General features: G+C 48.5%; 1 protein-coding gene across 10 annotated transcripts in view; it reads right to left on the bottom strand.

Moving 5' to 3' along the window:
- Positions 1-21,176, bottom strand: part of LOC119441940 (plasma membrane ascorbate-dependent reductase CYBRD1) — a 147,856-nt gene that overhangs the window by 12,965 nt on the left and 113,715 nt on the right. For 3 of the 10 annotated variants that reach the window (XM_049661748.1, XM_049661751.1, XM_037706616.2), the window contains exon 2: positions 2,327-2,353. The exons of 3 other annotated variants lie outside the window; for them this stretch is intronic. In XM_049661748.1, coding sequence (XP_049517705.1) covers positions 2,327-2,353 — 27 coding nt within the window. Of the gene's footprint in view, positions 1-2,326; positions 2,354-3,844; positions 4,101-10,398; positions 10,624-21,176 lie in introns of those variants that run through there. 4 more of the 10 variants (XM_037706610.2, XM_037706614.2, XM_037706613.2 and 1 more) reach the window with 4 other exon arrangements.

The following is a 21,176-nucleotide window of genomic DNA, read 5'->3' as shown; positions in this document are numbered from 1 at the left end:
CTCAAGTTGAAATGATGTCCCAGTTAAAATTGTTATGCCAACAACGCGGCCACTTTCGTGAAGTCGTATTCAACAAAAGGCGTCAGCAAGTGTATACTTTGTTGTTGACCATAGTTGTTTTGCACATAAAACAAAGTGGCAAGTCCATCAGTGTAGACGTTTGGGCTTGTTGGTGTAAGATGTTTTCAGATTTTCTTCTTGTAGCGAAAAAAAACCCGGACGTAGAAGAAGAACGGAGACACACACAGGCGCTAACTTCCAACAACAGTTGCAATTAAGTTAGCGCCTGTAAGCAGAAACAAAGCGCCTTCTAACGGCGCGAAGCGACGAGATCAGCAAGAGTAGCGCATGCGCAGCAAGTTCATTCGAAGCGCAAGTTTCGTCTGCTAGGCTCTTTCGACCAGCAGATAGCAGGAGCTTCGGCCCCTGGCTTGCGTTTTATTATTTTTTTAAATCGTGTACTGCTCTAGTGCGTATGCGCAGGAAAATAATGAACAAAACGTGCAAAGCTGTAGTGCAACTGTACCATAGGGGCAAGAAAGAGTAGCGCAAGCGGGGTTTATCAACTATTTCTCCTGTATTGCGCTCTTCATTCTTTATCTTAGGGTGCATGTGGACTGCAGCGGTATATCTTAAAAAAAAAAAAAAAAAAAAAAGGCGCGTCCGGATTCACGCACACTTGTGTCTCCGATAAGCAGGGAAGCTCTCATTGAGCTAATCGCGATAGGGGCGGTGTCATGCCTGTGGGAATTAAGAGCCTAGCAGACGAAACTTGCGCTTCGAGTGAACTTGGTGCGCACGCGCTACTCTTGCTCACGCGAGCGTCGACCGCACGGCGTGTCAGTGGTCTTGTAGCGGTGAGGGTCACTCCTGAAGCGAACAGCGCAGCAGAATGCATTAGAACTAGACTGCACCTTGCACGACCGCACACAAAGTTGCCAATCCCGCCGCTACAAGTCCGCTTGACACGCCGTCCGGTCGACGCTATAGCTTGATATTGTTAAAAATTGCATCGGGGTGCATGAAAGTAGCCGTGGGGGAATGTCGATTTGCTCTACCACTGCAGATTAGTGGCTGCAGTGGTAAACCTGAGAGCAGACAAACTTCGTGCCAACCGTCCACAATTTATACCGTGTTATGCAGAAACGGTTCCGGCCGAAGAATGTTTCACCATGTATTCGGATGCAAGCAGTGGTTAATCCCAGTCAGCAGCTTTCAAGTTTGGAATTGTGCCTAAGCTATTTACAAACGTAAAGTAAATGGAGAAAATTGGTCTGTAGCTTTCTTCAGGCACTGTTTCTCTCGCTTTATAAAATTATAAACTTATAAAATTATAAACTAAAAGCCACGCGCTCCCGTGTCCACGCTCAAAAAGATCAACATATAATACACAGCGCTCGCGTTTCATGCTGATGTTACAGATTGTGCGACAATTAGGTGTGGGACAATTTATTTCAATTAGGGGGTTTGCCTATATGTAGTAGAGAACTATTATCAAAAAAAGTGGCATCAAACAAACGCATGCAGCCCTGCGACGCAATTACTGCAGCAGTTGAGCTTGCGCAATTGTCCGTTAGCCAGCGGTCATAATGCCCTATGCCTAATATCGGGAGTACTATAGGGCACAGCCGCAGCAGGTGACGAGTGTCTGCCGCAGGAGCCGGGCACGTGTCACGTTAGTTACACGATCAAGGCAGCAAGTAATCACCACTGCTGCACTCGCATCAACCATGTATAGCACCGAGCGCGACGACGCGGTCAATGCACGAACTCTTTTGGATAACAGTAGGTTCTCCAAGTCACGTATACAAGCGTGCGACCGAAGCTTCCTACGTGACTGCACTCGCGATATTCACCAGAATGTCACGGGCAATTGTGTATGCCGAAAAAAAAAAAGATTTAAAAACGTGATCAGGTAACGGCCACAGTTCAAGTAACTGAGAAAAGCGACGGGATGCAAATGAGGGCGGAAAATAAAGACAAAACAGCATAGACATGCCGGGAACGAATCCAGAGACGATGCGCAGGAGAGCGAAAATCGGCGACCGCGTCGACCGAGCGAAATCATATATACGTATATACACGACAGAAAAACGAACGTCCAAAGGAACGGAAGGCGGTGGGAGTCCGGGCAGCGAACGGCGCCGGTCAACTGAACAGAAAGTGAGTGAATACGGCGAGGTATAAAAGGCCAAGTGAACAAGGGCGAATGGCAGGGAAAAAAAAAAAAAAAAAGACGATAAATGTAGGGAAATGGGTGCAGCTAGCTAGTGCACACGAGCAGACAAGAGTGCCACAGCGAGAAGGCGTTTCAGAATATACTCACCTCGAGCGATGCTCGTGCCGACTATGCCTGGAAAGACACAAACGGCGAGTTTCGCAGTCAGCACTGATTCACAAAAGGTGCAGACGCGGTCGACAATATATCGACGGCAACGATCAGATAAGATCCTTGTACACAACCTCGCAATCAGTTGGCGCGATATACGCCCTGTACACATAATAGGGTGCAAGCAGCGACGCCCTCTCAGAGTATCGGAACTATCGGCTGTAATCGCGCTCCGAAAGCACTCGTCGCTGAGTGGCACATAAATTTCGCTGTTACAACGCGTAGTTCCGGTCGCGGTCATAAAAATCACGGCGCCAAGTATTTGTTGGTGTATACAGATAGCATGTCAAACACCGCGAAGTCAGCTTCCGCCTTGTATGCGATATTCTATTTAATGCGCTACATATGTGACCACACAATTTACCACGTACACACTGCGATTCTCTGTTTAGATTAAGCAGTATTCAAAAACGCGAAGAGGAGTTTGCTAATCGCACTTCGCGCTTGACCGCTAAACATGTACAGTGGGGAAAGAAGATGTACGGAGAAACCATGCGGTCCACTTATTTTACCATTGTTTTACGTTAGCAGCTGAAATATTCAACAATCAGTATACGCGGACTCGATCAAGTTTTCTAATAAATGTTTGACACGTCCAAGGCAAGTTTTCTTGCCTTGTATACGCTCCTCAATGTTCCTGCGCCTGCCTGGCAGACATTCGTCTCATGCCTGCTCCGGAACCTTTCTGTCCATCAGGAAGATAACCGTTTAGCAGCGCCCAATTTTGAAGCTTCTCGTCATTGTAGCCTCCAACTGTACCAAATCTACGGAAGTGTACTAAGCCATAGCCTATACGTTTCAACTACAATGTTCGAGCGACCAGTATATCCAAGGCTCGAAGAGCGCCACAAAACAAGGGTGTTCTTGGCAGTCAGTTGGCGTATAACTGTGTAACCGCGTATAGGAGCGGCAACTACATGAAGCGTATTTCCGGCGTATTTAGGGCGCGGCGCCGCCGTGTCTCATTCCACGCTGCGCGATGCCCTTGCCGTAAATCAGGGATGAGTGAACAACCACGTGGAGGCGGAAAGCGGCAGCCACCAAGAACGAATTTCATTCGCGAATGCAGAGCGGACAACGCTCCCCGGAGCGAGAGAAGCGGCAACGCTGCCTCAAATGCGTTCCATGCGGTCTAGACGTGGCCCTAACGCGGTCCGGCAAAGTAAACGAACAATACACATGGCTAACAACGAACGTATACCCCCAAGAGTGAACGGGAGAGCGATTTTCTTTCCGCTTGAGTTTGACAAAATTTTGATAACTTCGCATACACTCCAGTATTTTGGTTCTCGACCGAAAAAATTAAATGAGCCGTCGATCAGCCTCGTGGAGGCCGTGTTCTGTTCATGCATGCTGGCTCCACCGCGCGCTGACCTGTACGTCAGCAATGAGATCGCGCCACGAAAGAAGCGCGAACACGCGATACGATTCAAGCACCACACGGAAGACACTCACCCGGGCCTGTAGTACACTCGCTCCGGCGTTTCATAAATACGATCTAGCACGTGCACCAGCTTGGTGTGCGCCTCCGCGTTTCTCGGCCGCATGTTGACGAAAGGATCGACGACCCCCCCGTGAAAAATACTACAGCGAGGGTTCGCTCGAGAGCGGACGGGAAATCGCGAGGGCAGATTAGGAAGGCGACGGTCGGCGGCGGCCACTGGCCGCGGACGGCGCGCTACACTTTCTTCCACGCGTCGAGCGGGGGGGCCTCGCTCTGTGCCGCCTCGCTAGACACACGCGCGGACGCTCTTTCGATAGCACAGTCATCGTCGCCTGGTTGTTGTCTCGGGTGCAGGGGGGCGCGTCAGCGCTCTCTCTGATCGACGCATCCGTATTCGGTGACCGCGCGTAATAGCGCCTGCCTGGCTGCCGCGTGACGTCAGTCGGGAACGGAGTGTATACGTATACACCGCCGTTACACTCGGGAAGTGCAGTAGTCGATGGGCGTCACTCGTGCACGTCTATATAGTATACCTATACGCCGCGGTATGCCGTGAGTGGTCGATACAGGCCGGTCATTTTTAGTGGTCTCGGCCGCGTGTTGTACTCGAGTCACGAGTCTCTCAATGAAAAGCAACCGCCTCCCCCCTGTCCCATAAAAAGATCCCTCGTGTTCTTGGACGTAATGCGCCTTACAGAGAGGAGAGATATAGAATATCGTTATTACGGCCTTTAGATGACATTCTCTCGCTTACAGGTCTTTCCACTATAGTTCCCAGAGGTACCCAATCCAAAAAAATCAAACAGGCGTGCTTATGTTTTAAGAGCGTTCCAAGTTATAACGCCGTATAGCTCGCCAACAAAGCCGCAACAAAGCGATTTTTTTTCTTTTTTCGGTAGAAAGAAACGGTCGTTTCAGTACGGTGCTGAATCGACCGAAGCTAAACTGGTCACAGACGATGTCGCCAAGAGCGACGTCGTAAATGTCGAAGTTTATGCAGCTGTTGTCTGCATGGCGGCAAGAAACTTTTTTTCCTCCATGGTAGCGCGCCGCCGTTATGAAAGCGTTGCGGTTTTAACACTTTCGCAATGTTTCGCACAGTGGCGCTTATGTATACGTCGGATTATTTCGCTCTCAAAAGCTGGCCACAACGCCAAGCGTTGTGTAGTGCAGTTATGGAACTTCCGTGTCAAACGCCAAACATGATAACACCCAAAAGCTTTCTGTCGAAAAGCTAAAAGTGCGGGGTAGCAAACCAGAAGCTCTTTCGGTTAACTTCCCTGCCTTTCCCACCCCACTTTTCTTTAAAATAAACTAGTTCGCGCTCCGTATATCTGGGACGCTAGCAGCATTCGTGAGGTCTTTCTTAGTCACGCGGAACAAATTCTACAGTTTGGTCCACCGTAGAAGCGAACATCCGGTTAGTATTGCCACACCGATTACATTCGATATATTTCACGAAGGTCCGCGGTCTAACTTTAGTAGGGATGCCTACATCGCCCGTCATATTAGCCATTATTTTAAATAAAAGGTTCTAAAAATCTTGCAGTTATATTGGCTATATTACCATATAGGTGTTCCCTCTTAATTGCAAGATTCAGGAGGGAGGTAGGGGTCGCATACTGCGCCAGGGCGGCAACTTCCTGTTCTGGCAAGGGTGCGTCTTTAGGAGCTCCGAGTCGGACAGGCATAACTGGAAATCGCTGGGAGAGATATTCATCCTATACAGTGGACATATATAGTTAGCTGATGATGAGATCTCTATAACAGTGGGCGCACACTGAGAAAGCGCCCGCCGGTAATGCGTTCGTGACGTATGTATCCTGTGGCGACCATGAACTGCCATGACGACAAGAGATGAGAGAATTCCAAAGCGTAATGCAAACTACAGAGAGAAAAAAAAATAAGGCACATGTCAGCGTAACAGACAGCACGTCACTCAGGGATGACATCCCTTCCCGTTCCCCGCTGTGTGGAATTAGCTTTGGCACTGGCCTTGAAAGCCTTCCCGTTACATTTCGCCGTCAGGAAAGGATGACGCACGCCTATAGTGCAACACTGAGCGCTCTTGATGCGGGAGTCGCTTTAGCGAGTTTTCAGGAAGCGTGTCATGGAGGCTGAGGTTTGATGCCGCGTATCGTGGCAAGAAATGTGCTCCGGTGTCATACGATCATGGAGGTATTACTTGGAAATCTACACTTACAATAGCAGAGCAGCAAGCGGAAATGGCCAAATATTGATTACCGTCAGACTAATTAAGCGAGTAAAGTGGAAGTGGTGTTCCCACTGTGTGGATGGTGCAACGTGAACTCGCTCGAAGCTGCATGGCGAGTTGACAGCTTTTTTTTTTTTTTTAGTATAATCTCGCAAAATTCAGGACAGCTGGCAACCACTCGCAACATGGCCATATATAAGGAAGGCATGAATGTTAATCAGTCAAGAGCCCGGTTGGCTACCCTATGCTGTGGGCAGGGAGAAGGGGACAGAGGAAGGAAAGAAACTATAGGAGGTAGCATAACGTAACGCAGCCAGCCTTTGCAAGCCAACCCTCCGTGAAGCCGTCCCCTTTGCTTTTTTTTTTTTCTTTTTTTTTTCTCTGTCTCTCTCCGTGCCTCTAAATGTCGGGCCTGAGCTCGGCGGACTCGGAACTGTGTGCTTGGTTCCCGCTGTTAGGTTAAGTGAGCTAGTTAAGTTCTAGTGGTTTGCCAACCGCTCTGTGCACATTTTCACCAGCCGAACGCCGCATCCACAGATGATGTTAGGCCCGTGCCCAACAAGCGCACACATTTTTCAGGAACTTGCGCTTGTTAGCACAAGAGTAACTTTTAGGGGTCATGAAGTGGTATTGTTGGCCAGATTTAGGGCAGATTGTGTACGTACATTGGAGTGCATGTAAATACAGACGAATGCGAACATGTCCGGCCACACTGACATTAGAACGATATTTATGGAAACTCTGTTATTGTATTTTTCTTGTGACGGTTTACTCCTCGTCTGCAGTTTGTGACTTCTATGGCACCTTGCCTGTTTGCAACTTTTTGATATTTTATTAGTATTCGTATACTTAATTTTAGTTCGCTAATTAGATGAGACATTGCGATAGCTTGATGTAACCATCTAAACAGCAGTCTGATCACATGCAGCGCATGTCTTCGTCTATTCTAGTGCGACAAAGGAGTACCATGTTCAGGAATTCTAGACATTGCCCCTTCGGCCATCTGTCGAACTTCACCGCAATGTGTCAACGTAACTCAATGGGCAGCATTTCAAAAAAAAATGATATTTCAAAAGATCGGCCCAATTTCAGTTAGCAACATAACATACGCATTTACTGTAGTTAGTCGTGACTTCCCTACTGCGTCCTAGCAGTGTTTTGGTGAAAGTTCGGCCGATCTTCTGAAATATTTCTTTTGAACATGCCGCCCACAGAGTTACGCTAGTGCATTGCGGTGAAGTTCAGATGGCCGATGGGGCACAATGTCCAAGATTACTGGGTACGCCGGCACCATTATCCGGGGCTAACATATCCGTATACGCGCACCCCTGCCACTTATAAGTTATATAATCAATCAATCAATCAATCAATCAATCAATCAATCAATCAATCATATATTTACCGTGCCCAGGAACAACCCTAAATTCTGAGTGCTGGAGCACGCATACATTAACAAAAACTGCAGGGGAATATAAATTAAACACACAAATACAATAAAAAGAATTGTGAGGAGTGCCTACAACAAAGCGCAAGGTAAATACAAAAGAAAAAGGGGGAGACGGTAACTTGAACAATATGTGAAACTAAGACAACAACGGAAAGCTCGGAAAAGAAAGAGTTGTGAAAAATATCAAGGTCATTAAAGTGGGCGTTATAAAGACTCTGTATTGTGTGGACGGTTGAGTGTTGGTGATGACGGGCAGGAACATGGAAAGGCCTATGTTCTCTGGTGATCTTGCGCGGAAGGCGAAACATAGAACTGAGGAGTTCGGGGCACGTGAGGATACCGTGAAGGAGTTTGAAAAGAAACAGCCGGTCAGCGCGATTACGTCGGCAGCGAAGTAAGGGCAATGACAATAAACGAACAGCGCTAGAGCAAGGCCCAGAGTCCGTGTTAGCAAAGCGGTGATGATATATGCTTAGATGCTTTTTCTGGACCCGATATATAATGTCACTGTTAGACCTAGAAATGCAATTCCAGACGACCGACGCGTATTCGAGTTGAGGATGACAGATTGTTCTGTACAACTTGCGGAACGGTGTAGGAGAATTGAATTCTCTCGATAGTTTGCAGAGCCAAGAGTGCGCATACCCCGCATTGCAACGCGTTTAGTGTGAGCTGAAAAGTGTAAGGTTGTATCAAAAAGTACACCGAGATCATTGATCTCACGGACCTTGCACAATGGTACAGAATCTACTGAATAAGAAATGCTTGCTGTTTTGCGCGTGAAAGTCTAACTTTGGTCTTAGCAGCATTCAAGGTGAGGTTATTATCTGTGCACCATTTAGAAAAAGAAAACAGGTCAGACTGCAGGATGCGACAGTCAACAGTGTGAATTGCCTTAAACATCGTGATGTCATCGGCATGTAGAAGGAATGAAGAATGCCGAATGGTTGGAAAGACCGTCATTAATAAAAATTAAAAAAGAAGTGGTCCTAACACTGATCCTTGAGGGACGCCGCTAGTTGCCAAGTAAGAAGAAGACGTTTGGCCGTTGACGTTAAGAAAACATGATCTATCAATAACTCCGTAAGAGATTTACAATTGACGAGTCAACACCAAATTGCGTAAGCTTGATGAGAAGCAGTGAGTGGCTGACCACATCAAAAACTTTGCTGAGGTCGCAATACGTGGTGTCTACTTGCCCCCTTTTATAATAATAATAATAATAATAATAATAATAATAATAATAATAATAATAATAATAATAATAATAATAATAATAATAATAATAATAATAATAATAATAATAATAATAATAATCGCATCGCTATGACTTCTTTGACGTGGTTTTTCCATCAAAATAAAGCCCGGGCTGTATTTTTTATTTTTTTTTTGTCTCATCTTCTCGGGCAGGATTTTCACAACCGTTCTCGCCAGTTGCCATATACTACTGGAACTTTATTTGCCTCACAGGAGATCTTCGCACAAGCACGTTCATGCAAGCACGTGAAAGCAAAGTCATTTGTTAACGTGAAGCAATGCCATCTGTTAGCTTTTTTTTTTTTAGCGGACTAAGCACTTTAACCCACTTTCTTGGCGCCATTAGCGCAAGGAAATCAGATGCTCTCCTCACGCCAAGCCTGCGATTGCGCGGCCTGGTGCAGCGCTTCGCGGAACTCGACCCTGAGCTGTCGTCACGCTAGAGCACGTATATATATGCCATTACGCGTAGTTTCCGAGTGGCTTTTTTTATAAATCAAACTAGCTGTTTGCATGCAGCAGATTTCACAGCTTCAAAGCTACACGCCACTGTTTAACGGACGCTAAGGCGAAGGCCTCCGGAGTATATAATTATGGCTATACCCCAGGGTTCTCAAACGCGTGCACCGGAACATCGGCGCACTTGGGTGTTTTTGCATGGTGCTAGCATCGGAATGCGGTCACAACGGTGGACAGTCTAACCATACACCCTCCAGCTCATGAAGCACGAGACGCCATTGCCGATGGTACGAAGATGAGTATTTTACAGTTGCACGAAATACATAGCAAAATGGCTTTTTTTTATGTCAACTTTAACAGAAGGTCGAAAGAAGTCTACTGCAGAATTCTTGACGATTTCAATCAAGTCCACGTAACAGGTAAACAAACGCCTTGCGAACGGTGAAAAATACATGACGTACGTAATTGAAGTAAGTCTCGAGTTGGTAAAACGAATGCAGCTGGCAGACTGCGCTCCGAGCAGTTGCCGAGAAGTTTTGTGACCGTACGTAAGTAAAAACGCACAAAACTATGTTCCTCGCATATACTAGTGCAGTCTGAAAATACGAACACCGGGATGAAGAGGAGGGGGGGGGGGGGGGGGGGGGGCGCTCCGTGACCATGGCTGCGACAATATTCAAGTTTTGTTCCCAGCATATATTCCGCCGTCCGTAATCTTTTTACGCTACCTGTACGTAACAGCATGTTTGACACGATGACTGGCGCTGAATAAAATTGTACTGCACTGTAACGTCGACGCTCCGTTCACACCTAACGAAAAATAACCGAGGCATTCAAGGCCCGCGTGACTGCTATTGAACGTAAGAGCGGCGGTTACCTAAAATTGTGAAACACACACACACACACACACACACACACACACACACACACACACACACACACACACACACACACACATATATATATATATATATATATATATATATATATATATATATATATCGTTAGAGCGCATAAACCGCTCGCGGACTCCGTTTCATAGAAACCGTGAATTATCGACCGCTTACTTCTTCAAAGCGAAAATAAGCGAAGGGGTTATATGAACTTTCTTCTGCCTCCCACGAAACAAGTAAAAAAAAAAAAAAAAAGAAAAAGAAAGCTGGGGGCAAGAGAACGCTTTGGCTTACAAGTCCTGAAGCCAGTCGTCCATTTCCGAGGCAGGACGATAGTGAACCGTCTCGAGAGGTCGCATCTGCAGATCCATGTTTCCGCGCCGCAGCATGCTGTAACGCAATTTCTTCGACGCCGTCACTGCTGAGAATGACCGGAGAATCGCGTATACAGAAGAAGCCGGGAGCGTGCGGGCTCCTGCCCGATTCGGGGCGCGTCCACTTGACCGTTCACGACACGGCGCAACAGCGCATCGCGGTCGCCGTGCCAGACGTGCAAGTGGCGGCATTGAAAAAGCAGACGCACGCGGAATTTGGAGAACGCAGCATCACGTGGCTCGTATTTCACTCACACGCAAACACGCGCGACGGCCACGCGCGCGCCTATGTAGGATATACACACCGGCGGTCGTGCTCGTTACTTGACGAGTTCGCCGTCTGCGACCTCGCCTGTTGTTTAGCCAGAAGCGCGAATTTTCATTCTCGCCACTTTCAAGCGGTGGGAACGTGCGTGAATAGAGGGTTGCGTCGAGCATGAAGTCCGGTCTGCCGTGTCAACCCTGTAATGCAGAACAGTTCCACATCAAGGAAAAATTGGAAGAACTCGTACTAACCTTTATATTTGACCACGGAGTTCGTTTGTACGAAAACAAAAACGACGTAGCAAACGACTCCGGTTGATTTTGACTACCTTGAATGTTTGAAACGCGCACTGAAGTATCAGTACTCAGGCGTCATTGACCTTAAAGCACTTGCCGACGCTGGACACCGAAGCCGCGGGCTTGTGCAAAACGTAGAAATGCTATATCTTAAGCCATTTCGGAGGGTAAAGTACCGTACCAGGATAAGCTCGATACTCATATAGCTTGATACCCTTTTTTTTTAATTCAAACACTGCGGCAACTCCGCTTTTTTTTTTTTTCAGCTTATGCCAGTGTTGAATATTGAATATAGAGACAAATCACGGCGCCAATGGTATCAGCGTGACGTCAGAAAACTCGCGGTAACCTTCACAAATTGGAATCGTTTCCGAGCAAGCAAAGTCTGTAAAGTTTCCATGCTGCAGGTTTCCGGCACGCCTTCGAAGGCAATGCAATATGTTTTACAATGATAAACCATTAATTGTCAACTATTGCTCAAGTAATACGATAAGTAATGTATGTGCTATGAACTTGTGTTAAGCTATATTCCTTTAATGAAATGCACTTTACTTTCACTTCTATTTGCTTTCCTGCAAGTATCAAGAAACGGATGCTGGATATATCTTCAGATGTTATATAGACATGCATAGGCTGCAGTCTTTGTTAGGTGCATTGTGTAATTCTGATATGTGTGCCCTTTTTGCTGTATAGCAGCTGGGAGCCACAGAACTTCAGTTGTTGCTGTTTTTCGCTTGTGGTCTGCTCGGTAACCTTTTAATACACCGAAAGAAGCTTAAAACTAAATTTTAACTAGGTTCAAGCAAGCTTTTAAAATGGCGATAGTGAGATTTAGAAATAGCGCACCCAAACGTACCTCCTTGCGTACCCAAAGCTATAATGAACTGCCGATCTATCGACGCCTCATTTCTTTGGCACAATAACGCACCGTGATGGTTATGAGGTACCTTATCTGCCATTCGATGCAGCGAGAGAGCCCTTCGAAGTTGACACGAAACAATGATTCCGGGGAAAAAATTGGGCAGGGTGCAGTGAGTGAACAGCACAGCCCGAGGGCGACGCCATATAGCGGTAGAAACTGCGTCTCTGAAGTAAAGACTGTACCATTTGAATGCAGCTTTGTCGACTTGGACTGACATGCACAGATCAGAAATAGGAGTCTTCACACTTCGCTTAATCGCCCGCCTTCTCCGGTATTCGGTCATCGCAAGTAACAATAGGAAATATGTACTCGGCAGTCATTGATATGGACGGCAAATTAAACACTTCTGCCGTCAGCCTGATGACGGCTCGCAAACGTACAGTTTGCTGCTCTAGTCACAACCTCGTTCCGCACAATTTTCATTCACAACAAGTTAAAAGAAAATAAAAAAATGGTCCGGAATATAGCGAACAGAAACGACAATCGGCGATGCGAGACGGATTGCGCATTACGGAACAGATTTCTCCCACCAGCAAATAAATGGCTTCGAAAGGAAAACACGGCGCATCCAAACGGTGCAGAGATGATGCTCACCGACAGACCGCACGGCAGTAGCAGTTTTACGACGTGCTGCGGAAAGCCTGGGGATATCTTTATGCGGCCCTCCCAGGTCCTCCGGCTTGTGGGCCCTTTCTGGTGATGCGAAGGCTACTACTCCAACGGGTGAAAATGTCCAGAGGTGTCCAGTAGGCGCTCAAGAAACAGAGGAGCATGGACGACGGCACAGGAAGAACGTGCAGCACGGGCCAGAATGAAGTACTACGGCCACCTAACCGGCTGTCTCGCGTAGAGTTGGCCGCTCGAAGCGGCGCGGGCGCGCGTTGGCCCAAGCCAGAAGTTGCGGCGCCGAGCGAACGAGACGGTGACGCTGCAAGCCGGCGCGGCCGTCGAGGGCGAGAAGCAACGATGCGCAAGAGAGAGACGGCGGTGCTGGACGGTCGCCAGAGGCAAGAAGAGGAGGCCTCCCGACAGCATGTCCCAGCACTCTCCTTTCTGGCGCTGACGATGGGGCCTTCTTCGCGCCCTTGACACCACCCGCGTTCCTTCGTCGCGAACTTTTTGGTTGCGGACGGGCCCATGCAAGCACGGCTGCTGCTCGGTCTCTTGTTCTTCGAAACGCCTAAACGCGCCCGGTGCTGCTTTTGCTTGAGAGCTTGCGCGTATGCTCAAGGTGCGCAAACGCGAGAGATGGCTGTTCCGCAGAAAGCTTTCGCGCAGTCGGTCTTCGCTAGCACACACGTGACATACATGCTGTGACAATGGAAAACCTATATCGTGAGGTTGTTTAACGTGTACCCAATGCGCGGAACACGAGCGTTCTTTGCATTCCGTCCCGATCAGAATGCGGCTGCCGCGGCAGGGATCGAACCCGCGTGGCCGCGTGCTCGGTTGGGGAATGCCATAGCCACTGAGCTACCACGGCGGGTTCTGAGAGAAATGAGAAGAGACGCTCGTGGGGAGGAGGGAGAGGGCGATACGCATTTATTGAACGAGAGGAGCGGCGAATGAGCACTGCATGAACCAACTGAACGCGAAAAAACGTCGCTGAGGCCTGTTGGTGGCTTCATAGGAACTTTCGCTGCACCTAAAGATCCTGCATGATATTAAAACACACTCAATGGAATGTTACACGCAGGGAAAATGGCGCCGGTTCCGTTCATTTTTTCTCGGTATACACTATCGTTTTCTTTTCCCCATTCCGTCCCCGTAGAATGAGGTCGCTACGGCCGGACATCGAACTCGCGACCTATATACCGCACAGCAACAGAACGCCTAATGTTTTAGCCACCGCAGGGAGTGAATCGCAAAAACACTTTAAAGGTGTATGTATGGCTACATCACCTATTGAGGAACATTCGTACGTCACAAAGAAATCAAGGGATCCGCCGCATCACAATTCCTAGCCCGTTGTGCGGATTGCCGCTTTTTCGAAGCAACAAAGTGCCCCATGCAATGAAGAGTTCCATCGTTACCACCACCGCGCACCTACAAATAACAATGATTCGATTATAAGGGGTATCAATGCAGAATCACGAGAGCACAACACGTCGTCAAGGGACGTACGCAGAGTTTCTGAAAGCTTTGGATCTGAAGTGCAGCGGGCAAATATATCACAGAAAAAACAACGTGACGCATCGCAATAACAAATGTTGCGATTGTTCACAATTTTCTGAGTTATCACGCTGCGCACGTCCGAAATACGAATAAGGTGGAGGGGAAATGGTGTGTGCACACAAAGACCCGTCAACGCAAAGCTCGCACAAGACAAAACAGGCACGAGTGCCAGCTAAGGGGCCCTCGTACGCTCTTAGCAGCGGTCCTCGTAATTATACTTCCTCGCATCGTGACGAAGAGGCGCGATGCTCTTAGCTCGCACGCTGCAGACATACAAAAACCCCGGGGCAAGGCCATGGGCCGCTTCTCATATTGCGGTCGGCCTTGTCACTCGTGTCGTATGTGTGTGCGCATGCGTCTGTGTGCGTGCGTGTGTGTGTGTGTTTGCGTGCGCGCGTGCGTGCGTTGTGTGTGTGTGTGTGCGTGTGTTTGCGTGCGTGTGCGTGCGTGTGCGTGTGTTTGCGTGCGTGTTTGCGTGCGTGCGCGCGTGCGCGCCAGGGAGTCATGCAGACTTTTGCGATGCTCGCAGCACGAGATACCACCGGTTGTTCTAACAGCTGCGCGTTATGTTAAAAACGGGCCTGGACTCGGAACACCGACAGCGTCAAATGTAGGTCAGTGCCGACCCTGTGTATATGTCTGTGTTTTTATATACAATAAGGCCACTGATATCTTCGGCGCGCGCTAAATATTCATGAAGCCATACTGTATACGCTTATTCTAGAAAATTCACGCGACGACGAGTTTCTTGAGAACACGTCAACGCTTCCCGTGTATTCCACTTTAGAGGCTGATATAGCGCCTGTCTATACAAAATGTCAGCTCAGAAATTGCCGTGAAGCTTGCGGCATGCAACGATACGTCATGCGCGTCTTATCTCAATCGATTAAGCATTCGTCTCACGGTCGATTTATTGTTAGTAGCTTACCGACAGGTAAAATACTGACAAAGCTGGCGTGATCGCACATTTCGATCAACGGCGCGAAACAACGAAGCACACAGGGAAGAAATCAGAACAGGCGCCGAATCTGCTGAGACTTGTTACAAAAAGCTTGCCAAAATTCGCACTGAACTGAATAAAAAAGGGGAAGATATTTGTGTTGACTAAAATTAAAATTAGTGTATAGTTCAGTAAAGTTCACTGCGGTGAATATAGGCCAGGGGTTCGTGAAAGAGACCTGCCTCTAAGAATTTTTTAAAACAATTATCGGCACTACAGTGCCATGGTGGAGAGTACATTACGAGCATCCTATATAGCATTCTTTCTATGCACTTTTTGTTCTTCCCTCATTTTTTATTTTATTTTAAGGCGGGGATATGCGTGTTTCACAGCGAACCGAATAACAGCAACACTGTAAGGCTGTCCGAATTTAGGACTTCTTCCGAACTGCTCGAAAACACACAAGATAACACACGTGCCGATCGATCGAGAAAAATAAAAGTTCAGTAAACCGTACCAATTTGCCCATAGATGAAGCTATTTTTAGCTTAGTACTATTGCCTTGCGCGGATGAAAAGGCGTGACACTGCGCGTTCCCAGCACGGTGCAGGGTCGCACGCAATTAGCAGGACGCAGCGCACGTGCGTCTGTGCATCTCGCTGTACAAGACAGCCGCAAGCGCGCGGAGGCTGCAGGCAGATAAAGGGCGGAGTGGCCGACTCGCCATTGCATTACAATGGCAGCTTCGGTGCATTATGCACGCGCGCCGCGTGCTGCAACACGCTCAAAGAACGATGCCTCCTTTTTAACGGACCGCGTTCATTAGCAAAGGCTTCCCGCCCGACCGCGCGGGCCGTTATTGTACACGGCCCATGAAGATGTCCGCTCATGAATTGGTAACCCCCTTTTTTGCTGAAGCCATAATAGAGCCACTTTCTCGACGGCAAAGCGTCCCGGACAGCATCGCAACAAATGGTCGGCGAGTGCTTCCTAATGTTTCCGCGATCCGGGCGTGGCTTGAGGTATGCGCGGTGATGTCCAAAGGCTGAATTCACAGTGTCCGCTCACCCGTGCCGCGTCCACTCGCAATGCTCCGATGAAAGCGTTGTTGATAGACGGACATAAAAACATGAATGCCTTTTAAAGAGGAAGACTTACTGGCACAAGGCGTATCACCGCATTCTTGTACATGATTTGTCCTTGATCTGCGCCTTTACAGTATGGTCGCAGAAGGGTGAATAAACGCAACATGCTTAACCTCGAAACCACCGAACCACGAGGCCATGCAGGTTTAGATTCATTCATTCATTCATTTACTTATTTTATTGCTCTCTCGAGGCGAACAGGACAATGTCTGCGACCAAAGTTACACAAACACTGCAACCCGAAGAAAAATCTAGAATACCTATCTAGAATACCTTGGGCAGTTGGCGTGGGCGGTCGAGATGAAAGCAACTCGGCGGCTACGGAGCAGCCACCCAGAGAGATGCTTTACGGAAACGAAGAAAAAAGAGAGGAAAACGCTCATAGCCACTTGCACTATATAGCGTGCACGAACTTCCGCCACAGCGTGTTTATACAGAGGCGTATATACAGCTCCGAGATGCGGCTTCAGAAGGGGATATGAACTCACGACAGCGATCCCGCGCCGCGTACACTGAACGCACCATATTCCGTGGACGTACTACACGGTATAGTATATACACAGGAGCAGAGCGAATGTGCTTTACTGCCAGCGGTCGACGATGCGCTACTCGTGACCGCGTATATACGGACGACGCAGACATGGCTCGCGGTGTACGAGAGCGGCGGTGTATATACGCCCATACAGCGCGAGCTCGGTGTATGATACCTCCACGGACGTTGGGGCGAGACAGAGAGCGAGGGAAAGCTCGAATGACTCCATTTATATTTTTCCGTCCCAAGTTCAAGCTCGCGGCAGCGAGAGAGACCTTGGCTGCTTCCGCATTCAAGTCCAATGCCAAATGCACGCACTGGTCGGGTTTTCTAAGCGGGCGTCTTCCTCCTCCTCTTCGGCGGTCCGTGCGCGAGCGTGCGGTGGCGAAGAGCAAGCGAGCGCGGGTGCGATCCTGCGGCCAAGTCGGAGCCGCGCACGATGCGCCAAGAGTGCGTGTGCCGCACCGTGCGAGACAAACACTTTACTTTCTCGAAAGGGCGTAATTATATGCGAAAGTCAAGGACACGTCATTTTTCCTAGCGTTCGCAGGGCGTCTCCGTGCATCGACAATAAGTGCTTTAACGAAGGGACAAATTTTTCGTTTCGACACGGCGTCCTGGAACGCACCCACGCTTGTTGTATGCGCACCATTGTGAACCTAAATTGATGTATTTCATATAGCATGCTATATATGCATGGAAAGCTGCAGCTGCACGAGGTCGCGGGATCGAATCCCGGCCGCGCCGGCGCATTTCGATGGGGGCGAATTGCGAAAACGCCCGTGCCATGAGCTTTGGGGGCACGGAATCTCCCACTATACGGCGTGGCTCGTAATAAAATCGTGGTTTCCGCACGTAAAAACCCCAGAATTCAAATCTGCAGCTTTACGCATCTAAAAGATGAGAAAGAAGACCCCAGGAAAGGATTTGCATCTATGTGAATTCGGCTAGCCGCGCCAATGTGTTGCACGCAGCTATAACTGTATACGGTGAAATAACACCGCAAGGCCAAAGTACATGCACAATGCCCTTCGTGCCCATGAACGGTTCGTAAGAATGGACGTCGCGGCCAGTCGTAGGATGGAAGCAAGTAAGGCAGACTCGAAAGAATTATACGTATCTTGCTCAAAGTCTTGTCAACCCGTTCCGGATTTATTGAGATTCAGGGATTTTTCAGAATTATGTTTTAGCATCGTCATTTTATCTGGTATATCTGAAGTTGTCCCTAACGCGCACAGCCATATGTTTAAAGAATCAGCAAAGCTTCCGCACAGTTCCTGCGCTGCAGTAGCCTAACCGGCAGGCGATTTGCACTGCACCACGCTCACTTCCAATCGGCCATACGCGCGACGAATTCGTAGCAGCAACGTTATCAGTCTCACGTGCGTTGGAACTCTGCCTAAAGTTTTGACAGGGTCTATGTATGGGATCGTTCGGTATACTGTACGGATTATCCGTGAATGAGGCGCCGTAACCTGCACGCAAATTCGGCGATGATTTGCTTTGCTTCACTGGCTAGCAGAACGTCTCGTCGTCTTTCCGGAACCATGCTATTTAGCGTCACTTGTGTGATAATTCAGCGCGATCAGGAATCGCATTATGCTTTCGTCATTTGCAGTTCCCCAGCATGATGACGTGCACGAGTTTACCGCAACCCCCCCCCCCCCCCCCTTGCCCATTCATTCATCACAATACAAAGATGATTTCATTTGATCGCCTGCGTACTGCGTTCATTCGTGCTCGTACTACATTATCAGCGGTCATATTCACCATTACCATTATGGTCGTCCGTAACAGGTATATTTGATTAGCTGAGGAATAAGGTGGTGAGGTCGTAAGCATTTGCTTCCCGCTACTCTATTTCACTCCTATATGGGATTATTAAATATATTTGAACATTACGCTGATGGGCATGTTAAACAAAGGTATAGTAGTGGCGGACGCAATGTCAATTAAGCGTGAAGTCCAAGAAAATAGTTGAAACGCATGCGCAATTTCAGTATTTTGAGGCTATAAGTAACACGTAACAAAGAGATTCAGCACAACACATGATGCCGTCTTTGCAATGTCTGGAGGAGACCACGCGGTGCGGTAATATTCCCTAAAGAGCGCGCATGATTCCCCATTGATCTAAACAAGATGCACAGTTGTCTCTGGTGGACACAAAGCTGGCAGTTAGTAGCACAAGTGAGATGTCCACATCTGGTTCACCACAAGCACATAACGATTCAGCGCGCCTTACTTTACGTAGGAAGTTGTTGGTGATGGTCTCACCTAGCCGAAGTCGACGAAACAATTAAGGTTTCCACGCCTCGACGGTAAGTTAAAAGAAAGTCTCAATTACAGTTCAGGGTACAATTCATACATAGTCTGTTTTCGTCGTGTCATATCGCACCATGTTCTTGAAGACCATTCAGTGGAAAGTTTCTTTACAATGTGTGTGATGTCATGGCCGAACAAAGAAGTAATCCACTTGTCGGCGCGTGTTCATGGGCCGGTTTTGTCATTCCGTCCGCCTATAGTCGTTCCCGGATAAATCCAAGTGGCTGGGTATACTCGCTGAAATGCATCACTCATCTGAATGCGGCCGCCGCGGTGGGGAATCGAACGCACGACATCGTGTTCAGCAGCGCCATGCATAGCCCCAATATATCCACGGCGGCGGGCCGATGGGATGTATATTATAAGGCGCTTTGACGATTTAAGCAGATCACGCGTATAGACAAGAGTGAGAATGCGAGCGATAGTCTCCGCACAATGGTGGGACTATGTAAGCGACAAATGAAGAAATACGATCATGCTCCTGGGTAACGCACGACGCGGCTCCACCCTGTACCGCACAGAACTGCGAGACCGGGCCCCATCCACGCCCACTCGGGTATAATGGAGGAAGCAATGGGAGATCGTAATTCGTGACGGCCATTGTGATGTCGCTTTCCATCATGCGACCTTCCACGCGTCCTTATATACTACCGGAAGCGACGTGGGAACACTTTCGTGTCGGCACCGGAAGGTCCCTATACGCGATTGTCTTCCGCTCCGCAAGCATTTCTCGCATAACGCATAAAAGCCGATCTCTCAACCCTCTCGCGCCTGGTGTTTGCAGTGCCACGCTTTCGGCAAACAACGTTTCCAGAAAGGCGAAATAGCCCTGCGCTCGCCGAAAATTAGTTAGCCTTTTCATCGTAGCACATGTGTTTGGAGAATTAAGTATCGGTCTTATTTGTGAGAATGCTCTCGGGCCTACACTTATAATAGAACGCAATGGAGTCCCATGGCTTATTCGCGGCGTGACACGCGCCCCACAGCTCCACAGCAATCGCTCGACAGATATACGCGCCGTGCATACACTTGACTCAGAAACGTATAAGTTTAATAAACATATCGTGCACATATATGCGCGCATAGGTTCACAAGAATCATCACCATCTTCAGCATCAGCGTATATTTATGTCCACTGCAGGACGTAGGCCTCTCCCTGCGATCTCCAATTACCCCTGTCTTGCGCTAGCTGATTCCAACTTGCGCCTGCGAACTTCATCACTCCACCCAGTTTTCTGCCATTCTCGACTGCGCTTCCCTTCTCTTGGCATCCATTCTGTAACTCTAATGGTCGACCGGTTATCCATCCTACGCATTACATGGCCTGCCCAGCTCCACTTTTTCCACTTAATGTCAACTAGAATATCGGCTATCCACGTTTGTTCTCTGATCCACACCGCTCTCTTCCCGTCTCTTAACGTTAGACCTAACATTTTTCGTTCCATCCCTCTTTGTGCGGTCCTTAACTTATTCTCGAGCTTCTTTGTTAACTTCAAAGTTTCTGCCCCACATGTTAGCCCCGGTAGAATGCAATGATTGTACACTTTTCTTTTCAATGACAGTGGTAATCTCCCAGTCAGGATCAAGAATATGGAACGCCAACTAGCCTAGCAAATGCAACTGAGTTGCACCATTGGATAACGACGGGTGAACTGAGTGCATGCTACAGAAGGAGTTGCATATTCTTCGCCCTTTTCACACGCCAACGAAAATTCCGAGGTGGCGTTCGGCGTGGGGGGTGGGGTGGGAGAGCTTACATAACGTCGTTACTACACGAGAGACTTCCTGTCTGTAGCATTCCACGAGCGGCGGCGGCTTGAGAACGGCTAGCGAGTGGAATAGAACGCTGGCACATCAACGGGTCAGAGAAGTATAGCTGTGGGAGGGCAACGCCGAGACAGCGCACAGTATACGGTGGCGACCCCTCGCTCTCCGTGCCACGAATGCCAAGCGGGCGAAGGTCAGGATGCGAGCGCGTACACAATGCTAATTCACCGTCCAACGCCGCGCGCTCCCGCGGATGCAGACGAGCGTGTCGTCGACGGGTCCGTCCCGCGCGCAGTATACGCAACTCAGCCTCCCGGCGAGTCGTGTGTGGGAA

This window comes from Dermacentor silvarum, chromosome 2 (genome assembly GCF_013339745.2).
Source record: "Dermacentor silvarum isolate Dsil-2018 chromosome 2, BIME_Dsil_1.4, whole genome shotgun sequence".
In the NCBI taxonomy this organism is placed as follows: domain Eukaryota; kingdom Metazoa; phylum Arthropoda; class Arachnida; order Ixodida; family Ixodidae; genus Dermacentor; species Dermacentor silvarum.
Note: the sequence above shows the minus strand (reverse complement) of the source record. Positions and strands in the feature narration are given on the sequence as shown.